At 40.8% G+C, this 23605-nt stretch overlaps 2 protein-coding genes across 7 annotated transcripts in view; both read left to right on the forward strand.

The window, feature by feature from the left end:
• Nucleotides 1-23605, forward strand: part of LOC126561449 (potassium voltage-gated channel subfamily KQT member 1-like) — a 174622-nt gene that overhangs the window by 64621 nt on the left and 86396 nt on the right. For all 6 annotated transcript variants that reach the window (XM_050217597.1, XM_050217599.1, XM_050217598.1 and 3 more), the window contains 6 exons: nt 3162-3350; nt 8907-9041; nt 12730-12812; nt 12897-13072; nt 21940-22068; nt 22617-22727. In XM_050217597.1, coding sequence (XP_050073554.1) covers nt 3162-3350; nt 8907-9041; nt 12730-12812; nt 12897-13072; nt 21940-22068; nt 22617-22727 — 823 coding nt within the window. The remainder of the gene's footprint in view (nt 1-3161; nt 3351-8906; nt 9042-12729; nt 12813-12896; nt 13073-21939; nt 22069-22616; nt 22728-23605) is intronic.
• Nucleotides 1-23605, forward strand: part of LOC126563183 (uncharacterized) — a 385303-nt gene that overhangs the window by 54263 nt on the left and 307435 nt on the right. The gene's annotated exons all lie outside the window — the stretch shown is intronic.

The raw sequence follows: 23605 nt of genomic DNA on the forward strand, positions 1-23605 counted from the left end.
TCGAATCATTTTGCCGATGACTTTTGCACATTCAATAGTATGTTCATGTCTATGAATTTAAAAATAAAAAATCTAATCTAATATTGATATCTAAGTTACGTTGCGAGCACTTCTACCAAAACCATTAATTTTGACTGGCGATTTGTGCAACGAGGAACAGCGTATTTCAATGCGAAATTCTTTAAAAATGATGATTATTTATAACCGAAAGACGTATTCCTTGAAATTTGATGGTGGAAAATATATAATATACAATAAATAAAGAAATAAAGCAATTAGCTCAAAAACTTCCTGAGTAACAAGGCTGACATTGATCATTTTTCTGTAAACATTTTTTATCTTCGAGGTTGCAACACAACAGGGTACATTATAGACTTGTTCTGTTCTGTTTGATGGTTTTTCAATGTTGATATAAGAAACAACCAATCAAACGTGCATTAAAACAAATATAAAAGCCTCAAGAAATATGGAAATGTTAATCAGATCATTAAAAAAAACATTTATTTTGTAACCAGTAGTCATTTTGACTGGTAGCGGTAGAGTTGAACGCCAAAAAATCGCGAAAGTTCTAGTGTTAAAACATAATCAAAGTTAGGTTGTGCATATTTTGCATTCATCTTGATTAAATTTTGAAAAGCAATGGCGTTAATTACATAGCTTTACATTAGACCTGGTCAGTCTTCAGCGAATACAAGATTTTTCATGACCAATACTTTTTAATTTATTCCATGAAATATGCGGCCTTTTAAAATCGAAATGTAAAGGCAATTTATTGTTGCTAAAATCTACTGGAAAAGAAAACTAAAAAAAAAGGCTCATTTTTACGATACATAAACAGTGGTATGCGTTCCGTTAAGCGTTCATTAAAGCATTCCTAAGTTTTCATTGTATCACATTACTCATAAATTCTTAGAATCGAATCTATCCTTCCCACAACACGTTGCCATGTGTTTGCATATTTTGGAAAGCTATTTTTCGTCATTTTTGTGGAAAGTTTCCCTACGGTAATACGAATATCATATTATGAAACCAACCACACGAACCATGAAGTGGAAAATGGATGCTTAAGTCGTACTGAAATGCATCCCTAGAAACTCTAGATCAGCTCGACGTACTTACCGCGTGGATGTTTTCACATTCCGATGCTCTTGTCGAGAACGGGAATGAATGAAAAAGTTTGCATAGCAAAAAAAAAAAAGGAATACCCTTAAAAACGTATAAAAACAAAATCAACCAACTATAGCTCTGGCACCCGGCAAACATACAGACACTACGTGAAGATATAAAGGCAGTTTTCCGGTGGTATATTATTGGATAGATGGTGGAAGAAGCGGTGGAAGAAACCTTGTCTGTGTACTCGGTGGGAAATCCTATAAACGTCAAGCGTTGAAGTTTATGTAGACGGTTGCACACATGTTGCTGGCTGGTCTGGATAAGCTCGCATCGGTTGTTTTTTTCCTAATGCACTAGATTCGGTAGCTTAGTCAGTGAAGTAGTGTAGTACTAGAAATCCGCTTTTTCTTGCTTTTTTCTCGCAAATCCCTACCTTTAGGAACGCTAGGTGGAAAGAGAATTGAATAGAAAGCAATTGGAATATTTTTGAATTAATCCAGCCCTTTTGTCTGGAGCTAAAATCGGGAAAGTATGCAGAATAGAAGCAATTTCAAGGTGCAATCCTAGTCTCATAATGTTGGTGACAATAATATTGGCATCCATCGCTATTTTACACTTTCACTCATCAATAAAATCATTCATCTACCCACATTGAGCATTTTTCATTCGATGGAAAATTCCTTTCAGCACACACACACACGTCCACTTATACCCATTTCCATGCAAATGTCTTTCTTACACCATAATCTTTTATCACCGAAACCGGTGCTGCAATGTTGCAATGTGATGCTCAGTTCTTACCGCTTTATAAGCATCAAGCATTTGCCACTCGGAACGCAAAACGTATCTTACATTTCCCCGAGCAAGGTTGTTCATGGTTCTTTGTGCGAGAAAAATCATAAAACTTGCGAGATCTTAAAGCTGGCTCGTAAATTCTTCACACCCGTAGAGTAGCATTATCGTAGCATTCCGCAAAGGACACAAGTCAGCGTTTAGGGCGCTTCTCGTTCCGTCTCGCTGTTACCACGGTTGCGGGCGTGACTTTGAGTCGTGGTTAGCAGCATCAGGACACAGGATTCACTATTGACCGGGAGTGTATATAGTGTCGGTAAGCATAATGCTCACTATATTTGCATAATTAGTCCGGTGGCATTCGGGCACGAGTTTACCGTTCCATGCAATAGATGGTGCGATATTTTTTTTTTATTCTGCGGTCCCCTCACAGCCCGATGTTTGCTTTGTTGTCTCAAAAGCTTGGATCGTTTGGTTGGGCTTTGGATGCACGGGAGTAGAAAGCACCAATCGGTGGCAGTATGGTGAGTTGCGAGTTAGAAAATTGAACCCATCATCATCATAGTTTCCAACGCTGGATGGGCTGGGCTGAATGCCAGTCGCTCCACATTCCTAGGCGTCAACTGTACGGGGCCAACCATGGCAGAGGCAAGATGAAAACTTTTGCCGTTTTTCGAAAGCTTCAAGCCATGCGACGGCTTTGTCTTCGCGGTGTCGTTTCACAAACAAGATTACGGTGCGCAGGTTTCGTTTGGTCGTGGGCAAGTGGGCAAAAGTTCGGACAACAACAGCGCGTGAAAGTTTTGGTCCGGTGGATGTGGCAGAGCGGTGAAAAGCTTGGTGTAGCTATTTTATAATTGTCGAATGCCATTCGTGCGAGAGAAGAAGCTTTTTATGATGCAAAATACTGGGTTGCCCATCAGCGTCATAAATATTGTACGATAGCAGTTGTCTTCTGTAGGTGCAAGAATTTGACTGTAAAAATGTTTAAGCTACTGTTAGCTGTAGAGCATGTGTTCTTCTTGTCCGCTTAAGATGTTGATGCTTTCTTTGTGTACCGCTGACGATGCTGATGATGAAGCGTTACGAAACTTTGCGCCTTTATGTCAGTGTGAACAATATGAATATTTCAAGTACTATGCCTAGAAAGAGGGCTCATCGCCGAGTGCTCCACTTATTTTACCATATAATGTATGCCAAATAAATAATGTTAGCTAACTAACTGAAGCATTTCCATCACGTTTTGTTCATTTCAGCGCGTGCAAACTCTCCGACAAAAATAGGGCCGACCGGCTTGCACGACCACGAATGTCACTGTTGGGGAAGCCGCTCAACTATAATCGTGGCTCACGGCGTGATGCCCGTTATAGGCGGCTACAGAGCAGGGTCTACAATTTTCTCGAGCGGCCCCGAGGCTTCAAAGCGATTTTCTACCATGTCTGTGTGTAAGTATTTTGCATTAAATGATACAAAAAATGATATAGGCTTCAAACTTTTGTGCATGTTTTATTCTGAAATAAGTGTGCATTTTTTTCATCAAAATCTTTCGACGAACACACAAACTATATGTGAAACGAATACCGAAAAATATCTTAGAAAACCCCACTCCGTAACAACCAATCAAAGAAAGTTAGTGATCAAATATTTATACGTTTTTGAGCTGATTTGTATTTGTTAGCAAAGTCAATACGACGATAACTTCGATTTAAAATTGTATGTATTGAACCTTGAACTAATTTAAAATAGACTAACTCGGAAACCAAACAACCCCAGAAAACATGTACGGTAAAATGTTGATGAGGCCTTCAAGAATAATAAAATGTGAATTTTTATTTATGACTGTGAAAACATTAGCGATGGTTGTCATGAAAATGAGTATTCACATGTTTTTTTGTTCATTGAACTCCATCAAGGACGAGTCTCGTACGCTTGGAAAAGGTCTTTCCGTTGAGGTTTACTCTAAACTTTATTTAAGTTGCTTCTTACTGGGGTTGTTGCTGACTACATGTAGTTGACAAACTTTGTCCTAAGTTTGCTTTTGGACTTAACTTGTTTTTGTTCGAAATTCAAACGTTTGTTCTGTGTCTTATATTCAAGGTGTGAGACACAGGATCATCCATGCTTTCTGGACTTTTTCGGGTACCCTCATCAACTTCAACTGCATTGCGAAATCTAATAAGACGGCAAAGGTTCCCAAATCTCGCCACCGCGGCTTGATGTTCCCATTGTTCTTCTGAGACGTTATAGTTCGGGAGTTTCATCGGAGATCACACGTTCTCTTATATGTTATACTGCAAAACACAGACGATTATGTTTAATTTGTAGATATCAAAAATATGAAGCAAAGAGCGTCAGAAAACTACGTGCAGGGGCTTTATATTTATTCTTTTTTATTTTGGGTTTAGTACTTTGGCTCGGTGTTGTATTCTCAGTTCTTCTTCAGCAGATTTTCTCCGAGAATGCCAAGTTATTATGTTTATTCTACTACGTTTTTTCATGGAGGACGGTCTGGCCGTATTTTTTAATTGTATGAAATTAAATTCTATTTGTTAATTCTATTCTATAAAGTTAAACGAATAAGACAATTACTTTGATGACTGTTCATTTCTACATCATTTGATACTCTCAATTCTTTCGTAGTGTATTAATATTACAGCAAAATGAAATAAATAAGTAAAAACCAGTATCCATGCCATACTCTTAATAAATGACGGTTGAAATCCTGAAATGATGGCGCAAAACATTCACAACTAGAATAAAAGTTACGCATTTTCTCCCTCGTGCTTGCTCGTAAAACAAGCAATAAAAAGATTAAGGTTTTCCTTTAAAACCGAAGTCGATGTTTGATCAAACAAGTACTAAAAGCAGTGAGTAAACCAGAACTTCAACAACCGAGTCGCAAGCCAGCTTGAAATTGATTCATCAATCTAAAATATGGTAAAGTAATTAAACAATCCTGCACAATCCGTCACCCCGCACTCAGCGACGCTTTCCAACACAACAGACCACACAGAAAGACGACACAAAATGGACAACAGCAATTAGCGTAAAAAGTTTGCTAGAAATCATTCGTCGAAGTTTGCACGCTCCCATCTTCGGGCTGCACCTTCCAGAACCGAAGAAAAGTTGTCATTGCCAGCAGTAGCGGCAGCACCTGCGGCGACGCACATCCGTAAATCAATTAAGGCTGAGGCGCACGCAACGCAGGTAACGCGCCATAAAGTCCTAATTAAATTTTCATAACGATGATAGGCGTCTGTGTCGGTTGGCAGCGCGTCTATCAGCTCGCGCGGTTGTTTCCGGTTATGTAGAGCTATTTGCTCGTTATTAGCACCGACAGATACACATCGCACGCTGGACCGTCGGGCAGATGGCCACCGGGATGCTTAGTGGGAAGCGTATGGGCGATTTGAGTCGTCGCTGGGACCGTCGTGAATGTGACCTTTTTCCGATTTATTAAATAGCCAGCCATGCCTATCGGCCAAGGGTCCTTTTCAAGTGCCCGGGCCGGTTTGGTTGAACCAAGCTATCGTCCAGTTTTCCGAACGACGATGGTTAATGAAGGAAACAAGCCGGCCGGAATGTGGAGATGAAAGAAGTCAAACGAGCCGTGTGAAGGTTTGGACCGTTTTGATGTAGGGATGTTCATGTATGTGTGAGGTTTTATGCAAATACAAAAGACGTTCGAGACGAGCATCCATCAGAAATGGTAAATGATGCTCGTAAAAAGAAATCACCAGTAAGGACCTGTTCCGAGAAATGTGTTGTTCTTTGCTTAAGAATAGAAACAGAAATTATTGAATACTTGTAACAATTTAATTTGTGTGAATTCACATGAAAATGTCATCAATTCATGTCTCGAAACTCGAAAATTGTAATAAGAATTTTATCAAACAATGACCTCAATATTCAAAGCATTTGTCGGAATAGCTTCAAGCTATCAATTAATGTTTGAATCCAAATAAACTACTTTTCCGTCTATTAGAATCGTTATGAATCCGTAAAGAGCAGATCGTTTTTATTTTTGCTATCCAATTTGCAGCAAAATGCTTAGTGCCAAAAACATCTGTAAGCGTTTTTATGATCATTTACGACATGCAATCCTCCCGGCCATCCCGGCTTCGGTCGGTTGTTAATCAGCAAAACCAGAGGCGACGCGTTTTTATCCCCGTAACAAGTGGTTTTTGGAGCGCGTCCAAAAGCTCGCCTTCGTTCGTAAGTCATAAAAGTGCGACCGAGTGCCAAATTGCGACTCGCTGCAGGCAGTTTGTAATACGCTGTTTGGCCACTCTAAGGACGCCGGTCTACTTCCGGCCAAAGGCAATGAGGCAATGGTGAGAAGAAAATGATAAAGAAAGATATAAATCTACTCGCAAAAGACTTTATCCACGAGTTGTGAGGAGTAAGGTTCATCTATCTTGTTGCTGCCGTCGCCATGGTCCTTATTGATTTTCATCTTTTACTGTAGTGGTTTGTTAGTGGTTGAAGTTATTTAGCACTCAAAAGCACAACAGATGCCGGAATTTATTGTATGACGGTTGAAAATCAAACAAATTCTATCCCAATTTCCGCCTACCGTACCGCAAAATGGTAGAGAAATTATTCCCGCCCTGATGAGAAGATCTTTCTTGACCTCGCATTTCATTCAGGCGCATGAATTTTGCAAGCATTCCACCATAGGTCTCGAACGCAATTTGCCGACTGCCGGCATAGATTCCAACGCAACTTCCACCGCCGGTACGTTCTTAAGCATCGTTCGCAAAAGGGCACGTTCGGGGTTGGACTGAACTGTTATTAAACTTTGACACTTCCGTGTTGAGACTCGGTACGCGAATCGTCTGTGCTCGGTTGATTACTATTTCCTGTCACGGGCTGCCCACACCCAGGCGCTTCGGATGCCTTCGTATGGAACCGCAATTCCCTTGGCAGCCATTTTGACGGGACGAAAATCGGACGGAATTGGTTTGTTCCTGCCAGCGGTAGAGTGAGGAACTGCTTTGCTACCAGTCGGGTTGCTGTTCGGGCTGAAAGGTGAAGGTGTCGTGTGAACATTTGTGTTCGAAAGCTTAGGTGATTGGCACCATGCGATCGATTGTGAGCGGTAGTTTGTGTGTGTGTCTGTGAAGGTGCATGCGAGCGAAAGCTGTTAGTTCCTGTATAACGTCATGGATGAGTTGAGCTATTTGATGAAAGTAATGACGCGAACGTTTTATCAGTGCGAATGATTTGATAGGGGAAATGAAAATCGATTTCACTCGCCTAGAACGAGCGATACACTTCATACGGTTTGAAGCAGCAATTAAGTTGTAGGTGTTATTTTAAGAAGTGACACTTAAACATTTTGTAGTGCTTGATTCTAGAGCTTTGATTTGTGTTCTGAAGGACACTAGACGAAAACTAAAACCATTTTAAATGCTACATCGAAACTATATTCCGTAGTGCACTTTTATTTTATTTTGTCCACCCGTTTTTCAATAAACATAGTTTATTCAAAACAACTTAAAAACTAGTTTTCAAAAGAAAAGTGGGGTACGTGTAGCAACGAAGTACAGGTTTTATAAAATTTTATCAATTAAACTAAACAAACAAACATTTAAGAATATTTTCATCAATCACAGCATTGTTGTTTCTATCAATGTTGATGGCGCAGCTCGAAAGGAGAGGAGTTAAGAGAAGGGAAGGGAAGCTGAGGTTGAGGTTTGAGACGATGGGTTTCATAGCCTGCATCAGTATGCTCCAAGCAATAGACAACCTAGCGCACAGGGCAACCTAAAATGTGCTCCAGAGTCTCTGGCTGGGAGCAGAATGAGCAGGATGAAGGAGACCGACTCATCCTGTCGAGCAGCAGTCCGTGTGGCACCTTGTTGTGCACCAGCAAATAGCAAATCGAGCGTTGGTCTGCCGAAAATTTGTGGCTGGTGACGTTTTAGAGAAATAAAAATATATTGTTCTTACAGTCACATACATACAAGATCTACGAAGATCTAGGTCTTTTGTTGTTGGAAACTGAAGAGAATTTTAAATTTGAACAATGTTTCAAAACATGATTTGTTTTGTTATTAATACGAATTTAGCGCTGTCTGTTTCAATATTCTTAAATAAAATGGTGGATTGCATAAGTATATTGTAAAAAATTATTACTTGGTTAGGAAATGGAATGGACTTATTCGAACTTTTTATTGAGGGAAGTTTCGAACATTTGAAAGCTTTTTAACATTAGAATGACCGTCACTTGTTATATTCTGTTTTTTTTTCTATATTTAATTATGAATTTTTCTTTTTGGTCCATTTAATAAACCTGGCTGTACCTTAATTTCTCTGAATAAATAATTTTATTTTCTAATTTTGTAACTCTAAACTGGTTAAAATAGGAAAGATAGCTTTGATTGAACAGAAAAGAGCCTCCTCTAACTTCAGCACGTGAAAGAGTGACTTAGAATTATTTTGCCCAATATATTTCTAGGCAAGTTGCAAAATGAAATTGAAAAATAATTGAAAACTTTTGCCAGTGGGCCAGAATAACACTTTTTACCATAAATTTAACAGTGAGACAGGAACATATCAGAAAAATAAAATAACTGTTTCACAATCAGAATTATCCGGTACTAAAGTTCTCTAATTCTTTTTGGCTTAACGACCCTTCTAGGTCACGCCAGCCATCAGTTGTCTTTCTAAGCTTGCTTGATTCTACGTAATAGAAGTACGGGCCTGTTATTACTTCGCAATTAAATGTTTAGTACAAAAAATAACAACCAACAAGTTATTTTAGCTAGAAGGTGTTTTTCGTTTATACTATAAGACCTTCGATATCTTCTTCTTGGCTTAACGACCTTCCAAGGTCACGCCGGCCTTCGAATAGCTTGCTAGACTTACCGATACCACGCAGTTGAATCCGGGCCTCCCTTCGATATCATCTTTATTTACAATGCTCATAATATTATATTTAGCTACTCTGTATCGTATACTAAATTGTTATCAAAACACTTTTTCTTTACTTGCAGATTTTTAATGGTGTTCACATGTTTGGCCTTAAGTGTCTTCTCAACTATTCAGGAATACGAGGAACAAGCAATCGCCATCTTATTCGTCATGGAGATTATAGTAGTAATATGGTTCTCGATCGAGTTCTTCCTAAGGTACGTACGACAAACAGCTTACCAGCGTATAACAAGATATACACACACACTTGCCAGAGCAATAAACAAATGGTTGAAACAAAAACACCGACGATGAGAAATAAGAGAAAATCTCATCCCATCACAAGTGCCCCCTACACATCCAAACGTATACAAACGAAACAAAGAACGATAAGCAGTTTATCATACGCTGAGCAAGAACGACACAGGTTGGATTTCGTGTCACTGTGGTATCCATCTCCTCTCGGCCGTCTACGCTGAGTCCTCGGTGACGCCGAAAACGGTCTGCCATCGCTGCATGACGTTCCTTCATTTGTCTGCGCCATTGATCACACTGACGTGCACCGGAAATTATATACGCATTGCCGTTATGCGACAGTGGCAAAGTGTATCCGGCCACGGCACACCGGTCCACGTGTGGCTGGGTTGTTGTCGTGCCGTTCGCATTATGACGATGGGGTTTTTGGGTACACGGTTTACGTGAGAAGTTTTAAAGTTTCGTGCAGCCGTGGGTAGATCTGTGTTTTCGTTTGGCGTGTCTCGATGCCCGAAACGCATCCTTTTTTGTTTTGTGACGCAAATGGAAAGCGTCATCGTTTGCTGCACAAAATTGCCAGCTCCTTGTGTAAGCAAGCGATTGTTATGCCAGCTTTTCGTTGTTTATAAATCAAACTCTTCCGATGACTGTCAGTTGGCAAGTTGGTTTGTGAAGCTTTCTGTCTGTAAATTCCGGGATCGTGCATCCATCAATCAAATATTGCTCAAAATGCACGGAAATCCATTAAATCATGTTCTCCCGCACCTTCGCTTGGCGGTCCAAAGTGGATCCCGAGTCCAGTGCAACGCGCGCTGCAGTCACGATTATTGAATTCTCGCACGCTATACAGAGGTGTTTATGTCGGATTTAACATTCTGCATTAACACCCTGCTTGAACGATGGGTGCAAATTGAGGTTATATCTTAATCGATTTCTGCTGCCCATTACGGGTGGAGGTGAGGCCGTGCTGTATGTTTCTGTTGGTGTGTTGGTAATTTACAGCATAGAAACCACCTCTTCCGGACAAAAGTCAAAACACGCAACGAGGTAGATCGTACGTATCCTGGGTTCGTGACGTGTGGCTTTTAGTGCAGATGTCAAGTACCTTAAAGATGCAATATACACCACACCGCGGTTGACTTCATTTCCTGTGACCATCTTTGCGAGTCGTGCTTGAAGCTAGTAGCTTAGCTATCGTACGATACTGATACAGGGCCAGTCCAGTACTGTGCGGTTGACCCGAAGGATTATCCCAACTGCCAGGTCCGATACCCGGGGGCTGATTGATTGATGATTGATACGTTCAATTAACCGTTCGAGCATGGCGGGATCGCTGTTTGGATTCGCTCAATTTCGAACAGCCACGGTACAGTGGTGGCGCTGATGGTGGTCGCGTTCCTTCACCGTATATTTCCTGTGTGTAAGGTTTCTCAGCTCTATGTGCGTGTGTTTGTGTAAGGAAGTCGTATGTCGATTGCGTGTTGTCGGTACGTGTTACCAAGTTCAATCGGCAGCGATCTGTCGGGAGGCCGGTGGCAGGCAAAGGCGAAAAGGGTCCTTGTTATCGCGTCGATGGAGACGCCTGGTCTTTTAGGACGCACGTTACATAACGTCGTTGGTTCAGGAATGTTGTGGGATGGAATTTTTTCACCTTCGTTAATTAGGGCACATTTATCGGGCGGGACGTGTGCTTCGTAATGGAGCAAATGGTTGATGATTGGGACGGGAATTAAGTTTAACAATGTTCCCGAGAAATGAAGCGATCAATAAATTGACAATTTTTAAAGAGGCGGTGTTCGTTGAAACTGCCTGTTTAAAGTTGAATTGAAAAAGAACACACGCTAGTACTTTATTTTGAAATATAGATTGAGAATATTTCTTTTGAACTAAAATAATTCGAAATATTTTAGTAACTCCTTCAAATCCACAGTTAGCAAAATGCAAAGCTTAAACGGTTTTAGCATTTGTAGGAAGAGGATTTCGTCTTTTAATTTAATAGTCACGTGATCACAAGGAATTAAAATATAATTGTGCATTTTAGTTTCATGATTGTACAGTCAGACCATCCGCATTTTTGTCTTGAAGCTTTAACATATTCAATTCAAATCTTGAATTAATTATGCCTCGAACAGGGAGTAGTATTCTTAGTATAAACATAAATATATGAGGAGCACATGAATCTTGATAAAATAGTTCTAGGATTTACTTATTTTGTTCAGCAATATTAAGCAAACAAGAGAAACTTGGATTCGGTTTTAATTGATTACAGAACTGTTTAAGATATTAAAACAACGAACGGCGAAAAAATTCAACAGTTTCTTTTTTCTATCCAATAGCAAGTCGTCTTTAGGTGTCGAATAAACTTGATTTCATTTTTAGAAAATTTTAAATTTATTTTTCAAACGAAATTGCTCAACTTACAGTTATGTGGTTGGAAAATGTTTCTATGACCCAGCATATCTTCTTCTTTTTTAACTTATTTACCTTCTAAATCGCGAAGTTAATAAATGGCAAGTGTAGTGCGTTGTTGGACGTAGTTGGTTAGTCAGTCCTCACTGCGGGGAGACGGTTCGAATGGGATTCGAGCCCCGGTCCTGCCGTTTGAAGACCGCCGCCGATGTCATCTACACCGCCCGGTGGTTGTTGGCGACGTTATCTACAAATGCTAAAATGCTCTTCAAAGCTGTTAGTGCTTATAGAACATACAATAATTTTATCATAAAGATCAACATAAAAATCCTCTCGCCGATTTCACACCGATGGTCGTTTCATTGTTCAATATTTATTGATTTTTCATTTGAATTCACATCTCAATCATTTATTAAATTTATTTATTTATATATTGACACATAATTCCCTGCAACATCAGTAAAATAAGAAGCATTGTGAAGTTATCCACTGTCATCAATGGATAAGATTAATTTACCTTTTCAAACCCCAAGCAATGCTGTAAAGTTCCCATTCATAATTTATCCCAAAACCACGCACATTTTCTACTTCTAAATTACTAATGTGTAATTCAGCCGCACGAGATAATCTCGCTGTATTTGATTGCCTTGGCAAATTTTGCAAACTTCACTACCCACGTCCTCCGGCTCGCTCTCCTCCTAAAGAATGTTCACACGACTGCTCGAATGCTTCAATTAACGGCACATAATTACATCCATTACTCTTTTGCTGCAAGCCACGTTGTTTGCCCTCTGGTTCAGTTGTCCTGTCGTTGCGTTGTTGCGTGTACCATTTTTTGCCAATTTGTTGAAGGGCAAGGAAGGACAGGTGCGAGAAGTGTGTGGAAAGCTAATTTCGAATGCATCCCCTTTTCTTTTCTAATGTAGACGTTAACGGGGTGTGTTTTTGGTTGTTGTGCGTAACAGCATTGCGGATCATAAATTTGGTCCGCAGCGGGATACAAAGTTGGCGGGAACCAAACTGCCACCGCTTTTCCAATTACACCGGTGACAACAACCAATTTAATTAAACCCACCCCTCGAAGGGTACGGATCGGATGCGTTTGTTTAAAATTTAAATTTAACATAAATATGCTTTTAATTTGAACGCTCCATCCCACTTCGAGGGGCTCAACTTCAACAACATTGTCTTTTGTGTCATTTACATTTTTGCTCTCTCTCTCTCTTTCTTTCCATTTCGCAGACTTTGGTCATCAGGATGCCGTTCGCGTTATCAAGGAGCAGTGGGGAGGCTGAAGTTTTTAAAAAGGCCTTTTTGTATCATAGGTACGTGTGACACGTGTCATTGGGTTGATTTAACTTTTAAATAAATTCCATTACGTTGTTGCCCTTTCCTTTCCCCGTCCACAGATATAGTAACGATAGCCGCCTCCATAGTGGTGCTCGTAATGGGAACATCCGGGCAGGTGTTTGCCACCAGTGCGCTTCGAGGGCTCCGCTTTTTCCAAATCCTGCGCATGGTGCGCATGGATCGGCGTGGCGGCACGTGGAAACTGCTCGGGAGTGTCGTCTACGCTCACAGACAGGTAAGAGCGAGCGGTGCAAAAGAGCGAGAGAAAGCATAAGAGGCGCGAACCGTTTTCCTTTTTTCTTTGCGGTGCTTGTGTTTGATCTTTCGTGCCACGGCCAGCCTGATGCGTTCTTCGCTCTTGAAACGTTGAAGTGTAAACAGCTTGAACCATCATTCACTGAAGCACTTCTGCTTCTTCTCCTTCATATTCCCAAAGTATCCTGTTTCTCGTTTTCTGTTTGCGGAAAGAAAAATCCTGGCAAGCGGTGGGACACAAGGGAAATCCTGTAAATGGGGTTTCGGCTTCCTATTCTTCTTGCTCTTGAAACTGACCACTTGCCAGTTGGGTGGAGTACAGGTTTCCGAAAGGAGAACTCAAGTTCCGACGACAGCTCGATGGAGGATATCGATTTCTTTGTTGAAAGAGTAAGGCAAAGAAAGGAAAGAAAACGGCAAAACGACCCCCACTCATTTTTCCACCCTGTTGCATGACACAAGGGTAGATCCGTTTGCTGATTGTACCACGTCGATGCTTTCCGTTACCTCAAAGCTCCTTACGGCCTCATCGCTGTTCTCGGAATAGTCCTTGCTACAATAAGAAGCCGCGTGTGCTTTGATTCCAATGCCAGTGGACGTTTCATTTTTCCCCCATTTAATGCTATTTATTGGGTGGACGAGACCCAATGGCAAACCCCCTGGGTCATGTGGGGGGGGGGGGGGGCTGGATTTCTGTTAAGGGTGACAGCAAATGGGAAAGAATACTGGACAAAAAGTTCCAACTAGGTAACGCAAGGATGACAGAAAAATGTGAGATTGCACGCATGATTGCATACACACAGGCGCGTACAATTCGAACTTCGATTTGTAAAGATTTTTGCTTCGGCCTTGTCACCATTTTTACTGCCTTTCTATGGAGTTGTTTCCATTGACATCCAGCCCGTACCATTTCGCTGTGAGAGAAGAAGAAGCAGAAAGAAAAACGTTCGGAATTGGCAAGAAAATGGGTCGTCTCGGTTTGAGTTTCCGTTTTCTTTAAAAGCTGTAAACCGATGGGGCATTCGATTCGATTTTTTTACGTTTTCGTATGGATGGAATGGGTTGAACGATAAAAAATGGGAGGAAGGGAGCAGAGCAGAATTCATGTAAACCGGGATCAAATGGCATTGGGACGATTTCCGCTGGCACCGTAATGGTCAGTCATGGTTGGCACTTTTGGGGCGAGGATTCGATTTGTTGTTGATCCGATCCGTTCGATACTGGTCTTTCGATGACGTCAAACGTATCATACTGGTTGTGGAGGGTAAATGGTGAACCAAGCACACAATCTGTCCAAGAATATTTGTGCACATCCTGCTCGCCATCAGTCTCGGTGGAGTAGCAAATGCATTGAGCTGGAAGAGTTTGTCACACACCATATTTACTTTGGGGTTTGATTTTCTCACAGATGGCAGCTAGCTTGGGACTGAAATCGAAGAAGATGTTTGATTTCGGTGCTACTGTGCTCTCTTTCAACCGTGCTGTTATGATTGTTGACAAGTAATGAGGGAGAATCGATGATGGAAGCATCATTTCCACCCTCGCTCCCTTTGTAGAAGTGAAGAGTGGTTTGTAAATGCGTTGTGACGATGTAATTGAAGCACAAAATGAACAAGACGAGCGGAATGAATTCAAACGCCTGACACAACCGGCCTAACGTGTAATGCTTTTCCGAACCTTCGCTTCAGGCCAACATTTCCCGTGCGCACAAGTGCCACAACAATTTACTCATAATAACAATAATCGTGCATAATTTAGCGAAACCGAGGAGGGGGCAGGGTGACGATGACGTGAGCAGGTAAACATGCCGGTAGCTTCCGCTTGAATGAAAATTATTAATGATCGTGTTAGCAACCAGCCACCAGGCGCCTCCATCGACCGGCTGACATTTGCGTCCCCATGCGTTCCCGGTTTTAAACAATACCGTTTACGGTTCGTTGCGATTGTTCGGTGGCTTCCGAAAACGGGGTTTTCGGTTGATGAACGCCAACAACACTTACATGTACGCACACCCGTCCGCATAAAAGTTTCGTCCACGAGTGCCGGTTTCAAGGGTACCCGCCATTCATCATTTTGCACCGAAGCAGATAACTCGTACTGTCAGGCGTGTTCTGTGAGTGAACACTTAGCTGCCCTTCAACTATTCGCTATGTATTCTTCCCCTTTCTCCAAAATGGACCTCACAGCATCTCACAACCGGTGTGTAGTTGTCGAAAGAACAAAAGCCGAACCGAACTGAAACTTTTTCTCCAAAAACCCTTTTTCCAAAAACTTACTGAAAACCTTTGCTCTGCTGTTTATGTTGTGTTGCTGTGCTGGAGCTTAAGAGCAAGGAGTTGGGGAGGTTTTCTCTTGTACAGCACACCGACATAAACAATCAGCGTCCGGTAAAGTGTTTGCCAAAGTTTTCCGTTAGTCAGTCAGTAGAACCAAGCTCGCGGCGTTGTAGTGCAAATTATAATCGCTTTTTCGAATGTCGGACAAAACTTATCGGAACCAACTTTACAAAAGTGCTGGCGGTATCGATGCACGTGCACCACGGACAAGATGCTGGAAGACAAAGAGCTATTTACAAAGGACAAAGAAGATCTAGGGCGAGTGAGTAACTAAACGAGAAGAACCAACCAAACCCCTTCCGGACATCCGGTGTGAGGAACGGGATCGTTCCATCGAACACAAGGGAAAATGTACCACTAGCTTTGCTCTTCCTAAACCTCAACATCCAAAATGCTGTAAGCACACATCTTTTTCTAGAAATCCTGTGGAATGTTTGTGCGTGGGTATGTGTGCCTTTACCCATATGTTGGATAGCTCCAAAATGGTTTTAGAAAATGGAAGGAAAAAATAAAATCATTTAATTTCATAACCCTTCTGATTTATGCGGCCATTAAATCCGAGACCGGTGGCGGTTTCCATGATGCTATCAGTCGAATTACGGTCGCCGTTGGAGTATGAAAATATCATTGCACATCTCTTTCGCAGTAAATGACCAGCAACGAAGCCATATTCAAACCACAAATGTGCTAGCCGGACAAAGTGGTAAACTTGTTTTTTTTTTCTCGGATGAATGTAGCCCGAAATATCCTTGCAGGGTTTTGCTGGCATGTGTGGTCAGTTTTGTTCCTTACTGAAAATTAAATAGATTTAATGTTTGATTAGAACAGTTTTAAGGCTGCAAGCTTCCGACTGCGAATAAAATGGAACAGAAAAGTTTTTGGCGATGAATCCGAAAAATTAAGACTACGATAGCTTTAGCGAGATTTTTAAAATAATGATTATTACATTTTACAGCCAACATATTTTAGGATTTTCAATCAAACACGATTGGCACAAATATTAATATAAACTTAAGCGTCAAACTGATTGCCAGAATGCCAAGTAAAGTTAAATTTTTTCTAGATTGTCATGCCTTTTGCATATGTGTCTCAACGTTTAAAGCAATGAGCATCTTCTTCTTGGCTTAACGTCCTCTAAGGTCATGCCGGCCATTGAAATGGCTTACTAGACTGCCGATATCAAGTAGTTGATTAGTCAGTCCTCACTACGGGGGGACAGTCCGGATGGGGTTTGAACACTGCTCCTGCCGTTTGAAGACCGGTGCAGCAATGAGCATGTTTTATTTAATAAATTATTTGACAGCAATTTAACATTTACAGATTTCAACCAGTTAAATGCTTAAGCCTTAGTTGATTTTTTTTTGAATTTGTAGACTGCATTATAATTTGATTTTATTACTTTTAAATCTTATGATTCTAAATCTCACTAAAAATAATATGTTTTTTTTTAAATACAGAAGTAAAGGAGCATTTTAAAGCAGTTTTTAAAGAGATTGTTGTTACTGCTTCGTATTTTCTTAGTAATCTTTTTGTACATACTTTTAAGATTTTATTATATAATCATTGATATCACAAAGAGATACTAGAACATAACAGAAACCCCTGCAGACCTTTTGTCTGTTTGCACATTAGAAAGCATCTCGCTCTGTGCACCAAGTGATATAAATCATATCCTCGATCATTATCGTGATGGAAAATTTATGTTTTGAATCGTATCAATAATCGTAAAAAAGTTATTGCTTTGTTCTTCAAAAAATGAGCCCATTTCTTTGGTGCTTCAAATATAGTATGATGTGTATAAAAAACTTTGCACTTAAACAATATTCTACTTTATTATTCATCAGACCATCAAGTTCTGAACCATGCTAAACAAACTTAACGCTAGATCGATATTATTTCAAATTGCTCGTTGATGGTTAGCAAATAGTAGCAGCAGCAGCGAATAGTTTCGCTCGACTAATTACTCTTGCTAGTACACCGAACATATTCAATTACACACCAATGAACGCACTGACAAGGTTCTATTGCGCCAAAGACTTCATTAAGATAATGGTCCGTGTGTCCTGTGTGTTGAGGAACGTTTGATTGTGCACATACATGAGCTTGTGAATATGTTTTTGCAGCTTCCGAAATGCATTTGGTGCAGTGGTGGTCTTGTGCACGCGAATGTACGATCCTGTTACCTGTTGGTTCCGATTCCATGCGATTTCCATCGGTATGAATGTGCATACGTCTCCGGTTTGCTGCCTCTGTGCCTCGTTCCAGTTTTCTTCATCCTCGGCCCAAGCCCGTGGATTGTGTTTTTCCGTGCTTTGCGGAAGCTTTCCCCGGCTGCACTTAATTGCAAATACATTTGCTTGTTTTCCGTGCCACTGATAATCCGGTTTCCGATTCGCTTTCGAGCGAATGGGTACCTTACCTGAGCTGTGGGGTGGTTGGCACGCGTGCCAGGGAAGAAGAGACGAACGGGCAAAAAGTGTAACAATATTTCATTTAACTTTCATAATTGTTTCCATTCCTGTCGCTTCCTCGTCGGTGCGGTGTGAAGCCAGCCAGTGTCCGGACCGACAGACGGTAGCTCGACAGTTGGCAACACTGCTTCACCGTCCTGTCCTTGCCGGTCGGGAAGGCTTTACTGTACTGCGTGCAGTGTGATGCTTGTAGTCGGGTTGCACTGCTAAACAAAGCGAAATTAATGAAGAATGATTGTGTTCGTATGGAAAATCGCCACCAACATTACCGCGTGTCGGGACAGGTGACCGTGCTTACGGTGCGTTCTGGGTTGTTATGGAGGGTTCGAGAGACACCCACAGGCGGTAAAGTTGTGTTGGAGAAACCGGTTAGAGGTTGAGGGAAGGATAAAATGGTACGGGTTTTATATAAAGTGGTCTTAAATGCTCTCTCCTCTTTTAACTACCTTGTTCAGCAATGGATTGTGCTGCTGAAGTTCGGTCTGTTTCATTCATAATAGAAGGATGCTTTCTACTGAAAACTGTAAAGCTCTGCAGGGTTTCGCAAGCTGCATCAAGCACGATGTACTTTGCAATAAGGAAGTTTTTGAAATTTTTACAATAATTTGTATGGAAGACCCACTATGTTTATCGAAATTTTCAATCATCATAAACAAATGAACATTTTTCCATAAAAATAAACACAACCACACAATATTGAGTAATAACTATTATCTTCAGTTTAATCCACACACAATCCCATACCCGACCCTGATTCCCTGCCAAACTCGTAACGCTGTGTAGACAGAATGTTTTGTCGCGCCATGGTGCACATTGCGAATTTATGTTGCTGCCTTCGCTTCCGTTGAAACGGATTAGTATTCGTACCGGCCGCCGTTATCGGCATTCGGGCAGTGACGACGATTCGTAGCAAAACTCTTCGCCAACTCCACTCACCGAGACGACCTAGCGAGCACAATATGAAGGATTAAATTCCAATTAATAATCCCGAAAACATGGCCAGCTACTTTCGCTCCTGCTTCGGTTAGTTTCGTGTGCTTATTTCACGTTCCCTTCACAAAACCACCGCCCTGGATGGACGAAATTCGAGAAAACCGTTTAATCACGTGTGCCTGAATGGATCCACCACCACAAAGCACAACAGCAGTTCCATTGTTGTGGGAAGTTAATTGGAATAAAACATATTTTAATCTCTCTGCACAGGGGTAGCTTAATTTTGGTGTTGAGTAAGCAAAATGTATGGAAGAAAATGGGCTGGTGCAGTAAAAACGGATAGTAAACAGAACAAACCAACAAAAAAACACATATTTTTCTGGCTTCAGAACTAATGATAGTAAAAGGCTTCGAGTGTGCAAGGATTCTGGGAAAGAATCTTTTTATTGCAATTAACAATAACTTGTAAAGGGTAAATTTCATAGAGCAGGATTAAACATTGCGTTATCATTTTTTACTCTCAAGTAGAATAAAGAAAAGAGGAGACTGTTGCAGAATGCAACAATTGCAATTGCAATCGGTTATAAAAACGACGCCACCGACGGTAGCACACAAGCAGTGAAGATCATTTTCATTAAGCCAAATAGCCGATGTCTATAAAGATAAGAAGCTGGCGGCTTTTCGACTTTGAAAAGTGAGGATTTATTTAATTGCAATTTGTGTCCGAGATGGTTGAAAGCGATTGCAAGTGCCAGCCGTAAACGCTGACAGTAGATAACTATCTCGTCAACGATGCGAACTGGCTGGGTAATCTACCGTCGGCGATTAGTTTGTTTGTTCAATTAGATAAGAGAGCAAGAGTTTTTATTCGATATTGATGTATCGAGTGAATGTAGTAATAATGCTGGATCTAAGATAAACAAGCTGCTAATTGGATAATACATTGATCGGGAGAATAATATTGCAATCAAGATGGCGATTGATGGGACTATGGAACGTTTGCTGAGTGGCAGCAATTGATACGAACGATGTTACAGCGTTTAATTGCCAATTGAATCAAGGAAAATAATATGTTCTTAAGATCGTGGTATCCAGATAAAGGCACAGTACGAGAGTTATGTTATGATTCATGCCATGCCATAGAATCAATTCTATTTTCATTTGACAATGGTTCAAACTCAATTTTCTTGTTGTTTAGTTTAACAGCAGTATAGTTGTTCATAATTTGCTCTATTAAACTGATCACATCAAATAACACCGTGTTTGCTTTCCGCCATCAATATTTCGCAATTGTTGAACCTTTGTTCAGTTCCTTTTTAAGATATTGTTCATTAGTAAAAAAACAAGCTTTCAAAACGATTGGTTTGAATCTCTTTGTTCTTCCTCTTCTGTCACATTACAATATCAAAAGATGTTCCTAACCTTTTTTTCCTTTGGGCCTTTAAACGACCTGTTAGGTCATCCCGGCCATCTAATGGTTTACTAGACTTGTCAACACCAGGAAGTTCGATATTCAATTCGAACTAAGGGGAAGTGATTTGAATGGGATTTGAACCCAAGTCCTGTACTATGAATAATTGTGATGCTGTCGCCTCTACCATCGCACCGCTCAGTCAACAATTCATGGCATTCTTAACTCAGACATGACTTGCCCCTGTTGACAAAATTGCTTTTATAACCTGTACTTAAGGGTTTTCAATACAAATTAGCCTTTGGGGGGCCTTTCTTGGCAGATTAACGAAGATTTTGTCGATAGGGGCCACTATAGTTACATTTGTTTATAGTAAACTAGCTCAGTGACTTCAGTTTTAAAGTACTATAAGAACATAACATAGCTGCTGCTCGTAGGACTCTACATTTGTTGCTTGTGGGTTCTTCAATCCATTTCAGTATTATTTTATATATTTTGTTCAAATGGTTAAAGACTGCCGATCGAAATCGAACTTCAATATGATGCCTTTTTGTATTCTTGCTTATCAAAAATGAGCTGATTAATGATATTAGAAATAAACTACGTACTTGAACAAAGTTCCCAAAATTGGAGGACATTTTCTGGAATCCCAGGATTATGGAGGATGCGAGTAAATTGGAATAGTACAAGGATCTGTTTTACAATTTCTATTCTATCCTGTTCTCCTAAAAATTGAAGTAAAATAAATGCATTTGATACTAATTCCTTGCGACAATTATTTCTGCTTCATACGGAATGAATATAAGATATTTTTCAAACGGCAATAACTTTTATATTGTTGTTTTACATAATTAATCATTGTACACCAAAACAAGCAGAAAATGATTGCAAAATGTGGAAAATTTGTTTTGTAAAGTTTTAAGGCAAACTCCAAACAATTTGTTACACTTATTGAGTTTACCGAACGAATGTTCAATACTTCTAATCGTAATTCTTGACCTAACTCCATCTCGGCGCCATATGGTGCGGTAAACAGATAACCGTTCAAAGCGTCCTTTTGCTTTTCTAATCCTGCTCACTCACACAAAGGCTCTCATACAATCGAATCCAAGCAGCAAACCTTAACTACTTACCTCGCTGGACGCTTTAGAAGGTCCCCCGTTTAATATTCCAACCTGGCCCAAGGGTTTCTCGGTTCGTTCTAGATTAATATTACTCCTCCCAAACCGAACCACCACTTGTATGCGTTTTCTGCTCACTTTATCGGTTGTGTTGCGAATCGGTCACGTGTCCATCGTATCCTTCCCCACCTGAGAGGCGCGCGCGCGCTCTCGGAGTGGAGTGTTCATATGTGAGTTCGTGGGAAGTTTTGTGTTGCGAGTGTATGTGAGGGAATGTCGGTGAGCTACCGGACTACCGGGCCGAAGCTAATTCCAATTTTACGATATCCTCAACTGGCTCCCAGGCAAAGCACGCTGGAGACCGTGCTGGACTCGCACGGGAACGGAGTTGTTGGTCACCATCGCTGCAAACCGCATTATCCTTGGACTCATTTAATTTCCTGTGCCAGCGAAGGACTTTTACACATAATCGTTTTACCCAACGTTCGAGCTCGCCCCCGTAAACTAACCTATCTTTCATGTTTTTTCTCTCTCTCTTTTTTCTTCCTTTCTTTTTCATTCTCTCTATTTCACAGGAATTAATTACAACCTTGTATATAGGGTTTCTGGGCCTTATTTTTGCCTCGTTTTTAGTATATTTAATGGAGAAGGATGTAAGGGGAACTAAGTTCAGTAACTTTGCTCAAGCGTTGTGGTGGGGTGTGGTAAGTAGAACAGCTTTTTCCTGTTTTTCTTGGGTGTGTGTGCGTTGCTTTTTTCCAGAACTTCAATCGAACTTCAAACGAAACAGGAAAAACCAGTTCAAATCAAGAATCCCAGCAAGATGTTTAAAGCCGACCCAAGGACTTCTTAAGGTGCAGACCACCTGCAGACATGCAGCTTTTCAATATTCAACGGAAGCAAATTAAATTCTAAATTATAGCACCACAGGAGTGTGCTTTATCCTACACCCGGGTAGGGGGGATGAAGATTGCTTTCAGTTCTTTAGCTCATATCCTTGCCAGATTCTTCTGATGGGACGCATACGTTTAATTTATTCAATAATATAAATATTTCGTTCCCATTTCTCATCGGCCATCTCACATGGCTAATGAGAAATAGAGAGAATAAACATAATTTCTACTTTCTTATCATTATTTCTTTTTTTTCCATGCTATCCCTACCTCGAAATACGCACACGCACTCACGCTTGACGGAATGTGTGGGCACCGTTTTAACCATCCGTCCCTCACAAATGAAAACGCAACGCCAGATAACGCTGTGCACGGTTGGGTACGGCGATATGGTGCCGGAGACGTGGCAAGGCAAAATTATAGCATCGTTCTGCGCCCTGCTAGGCATTTCCTTCTTCGCACTGCCCGCGGTAAGTGTTTATTTATTAATTTTTCTTATTAGTTTGCACCGGACTGGGATCGTTTGTCTCGGGGTGAATCGGTACAAGAAAAATGGTTCCTGCATGGACAGTCGTCGTGCGGGAAAGGATTGGACTTCGGGCTTCCTCGTTCCATTCTAACGCCTGTTAATAGCTGATCGGGGCTATTAATTTTACGTTGTAATGTCTTGTGTGAGTTCCTGCTGCTACGAGAGTTCCGTCCGGATGGCAAAAACGTTGTTCTAACCGTACACAGCAAAGCCGGTCTGATTTATAGAAGACACCTTTCGAGAGTATTTTGCCGTACCGCCGGTTGGAGTCTTTACACTACTGGCTCGGCATAAATCAGTGCCCTTTACACATGAAAAGCCATTCCTCTGGGGGGTCATTTCGTCGGTGTTTGGACCATGCAGCTGCAAGATTACGCTGGGATATGTAAAAGGGCATCGGTGAAATCGTACATAGTGTACAGGTGTATGACATACCAGTAAGACAATTTTAGGCAGAGCAACATATGAATAAAAATCTTTTCTACTATTTTAAAAACTGTAAGAAAATATAACAATTTTTTTTTATAAAACATTGTTTATTCAAAAGAATTTTAAAACTTATGTACAAAAGAAAAGTGGGGTACATGTAGGGACGACGGATAGGTTTTACAAAGAACATTTAAGAATATTTTCATCAATCACAGTGTGGAAGATGTAGTTTGCAAACAAACATAGGATGCTCTTACTTATGGTAATGTGACTTAACATAGGTAAGAGGAGGGAAGGGAAGTTGAGTTTGTGGTTTGGGACGATGGCTTCCATAGCCTGTATCAGTATGCTCCAAGCACTAGGCACCCTAGAGCACAGATCAAACTTGTG

The sequence above is a fragment of the Anopheles maculipalpis genome, chromosome 3RL (genome assembly GCF_943734695.1).
Source record: "Anopheles maculipalpis chromosome 3RL, idAnoMacuDA_375_x, whole genome shotgun sequence".
Taxonomy (NCBI): Eukaryota; Metazoa; Arthropoda; class Insecta; order Diptera; family Culicidae; genus Anopheles; species Anopheles maculipalpis.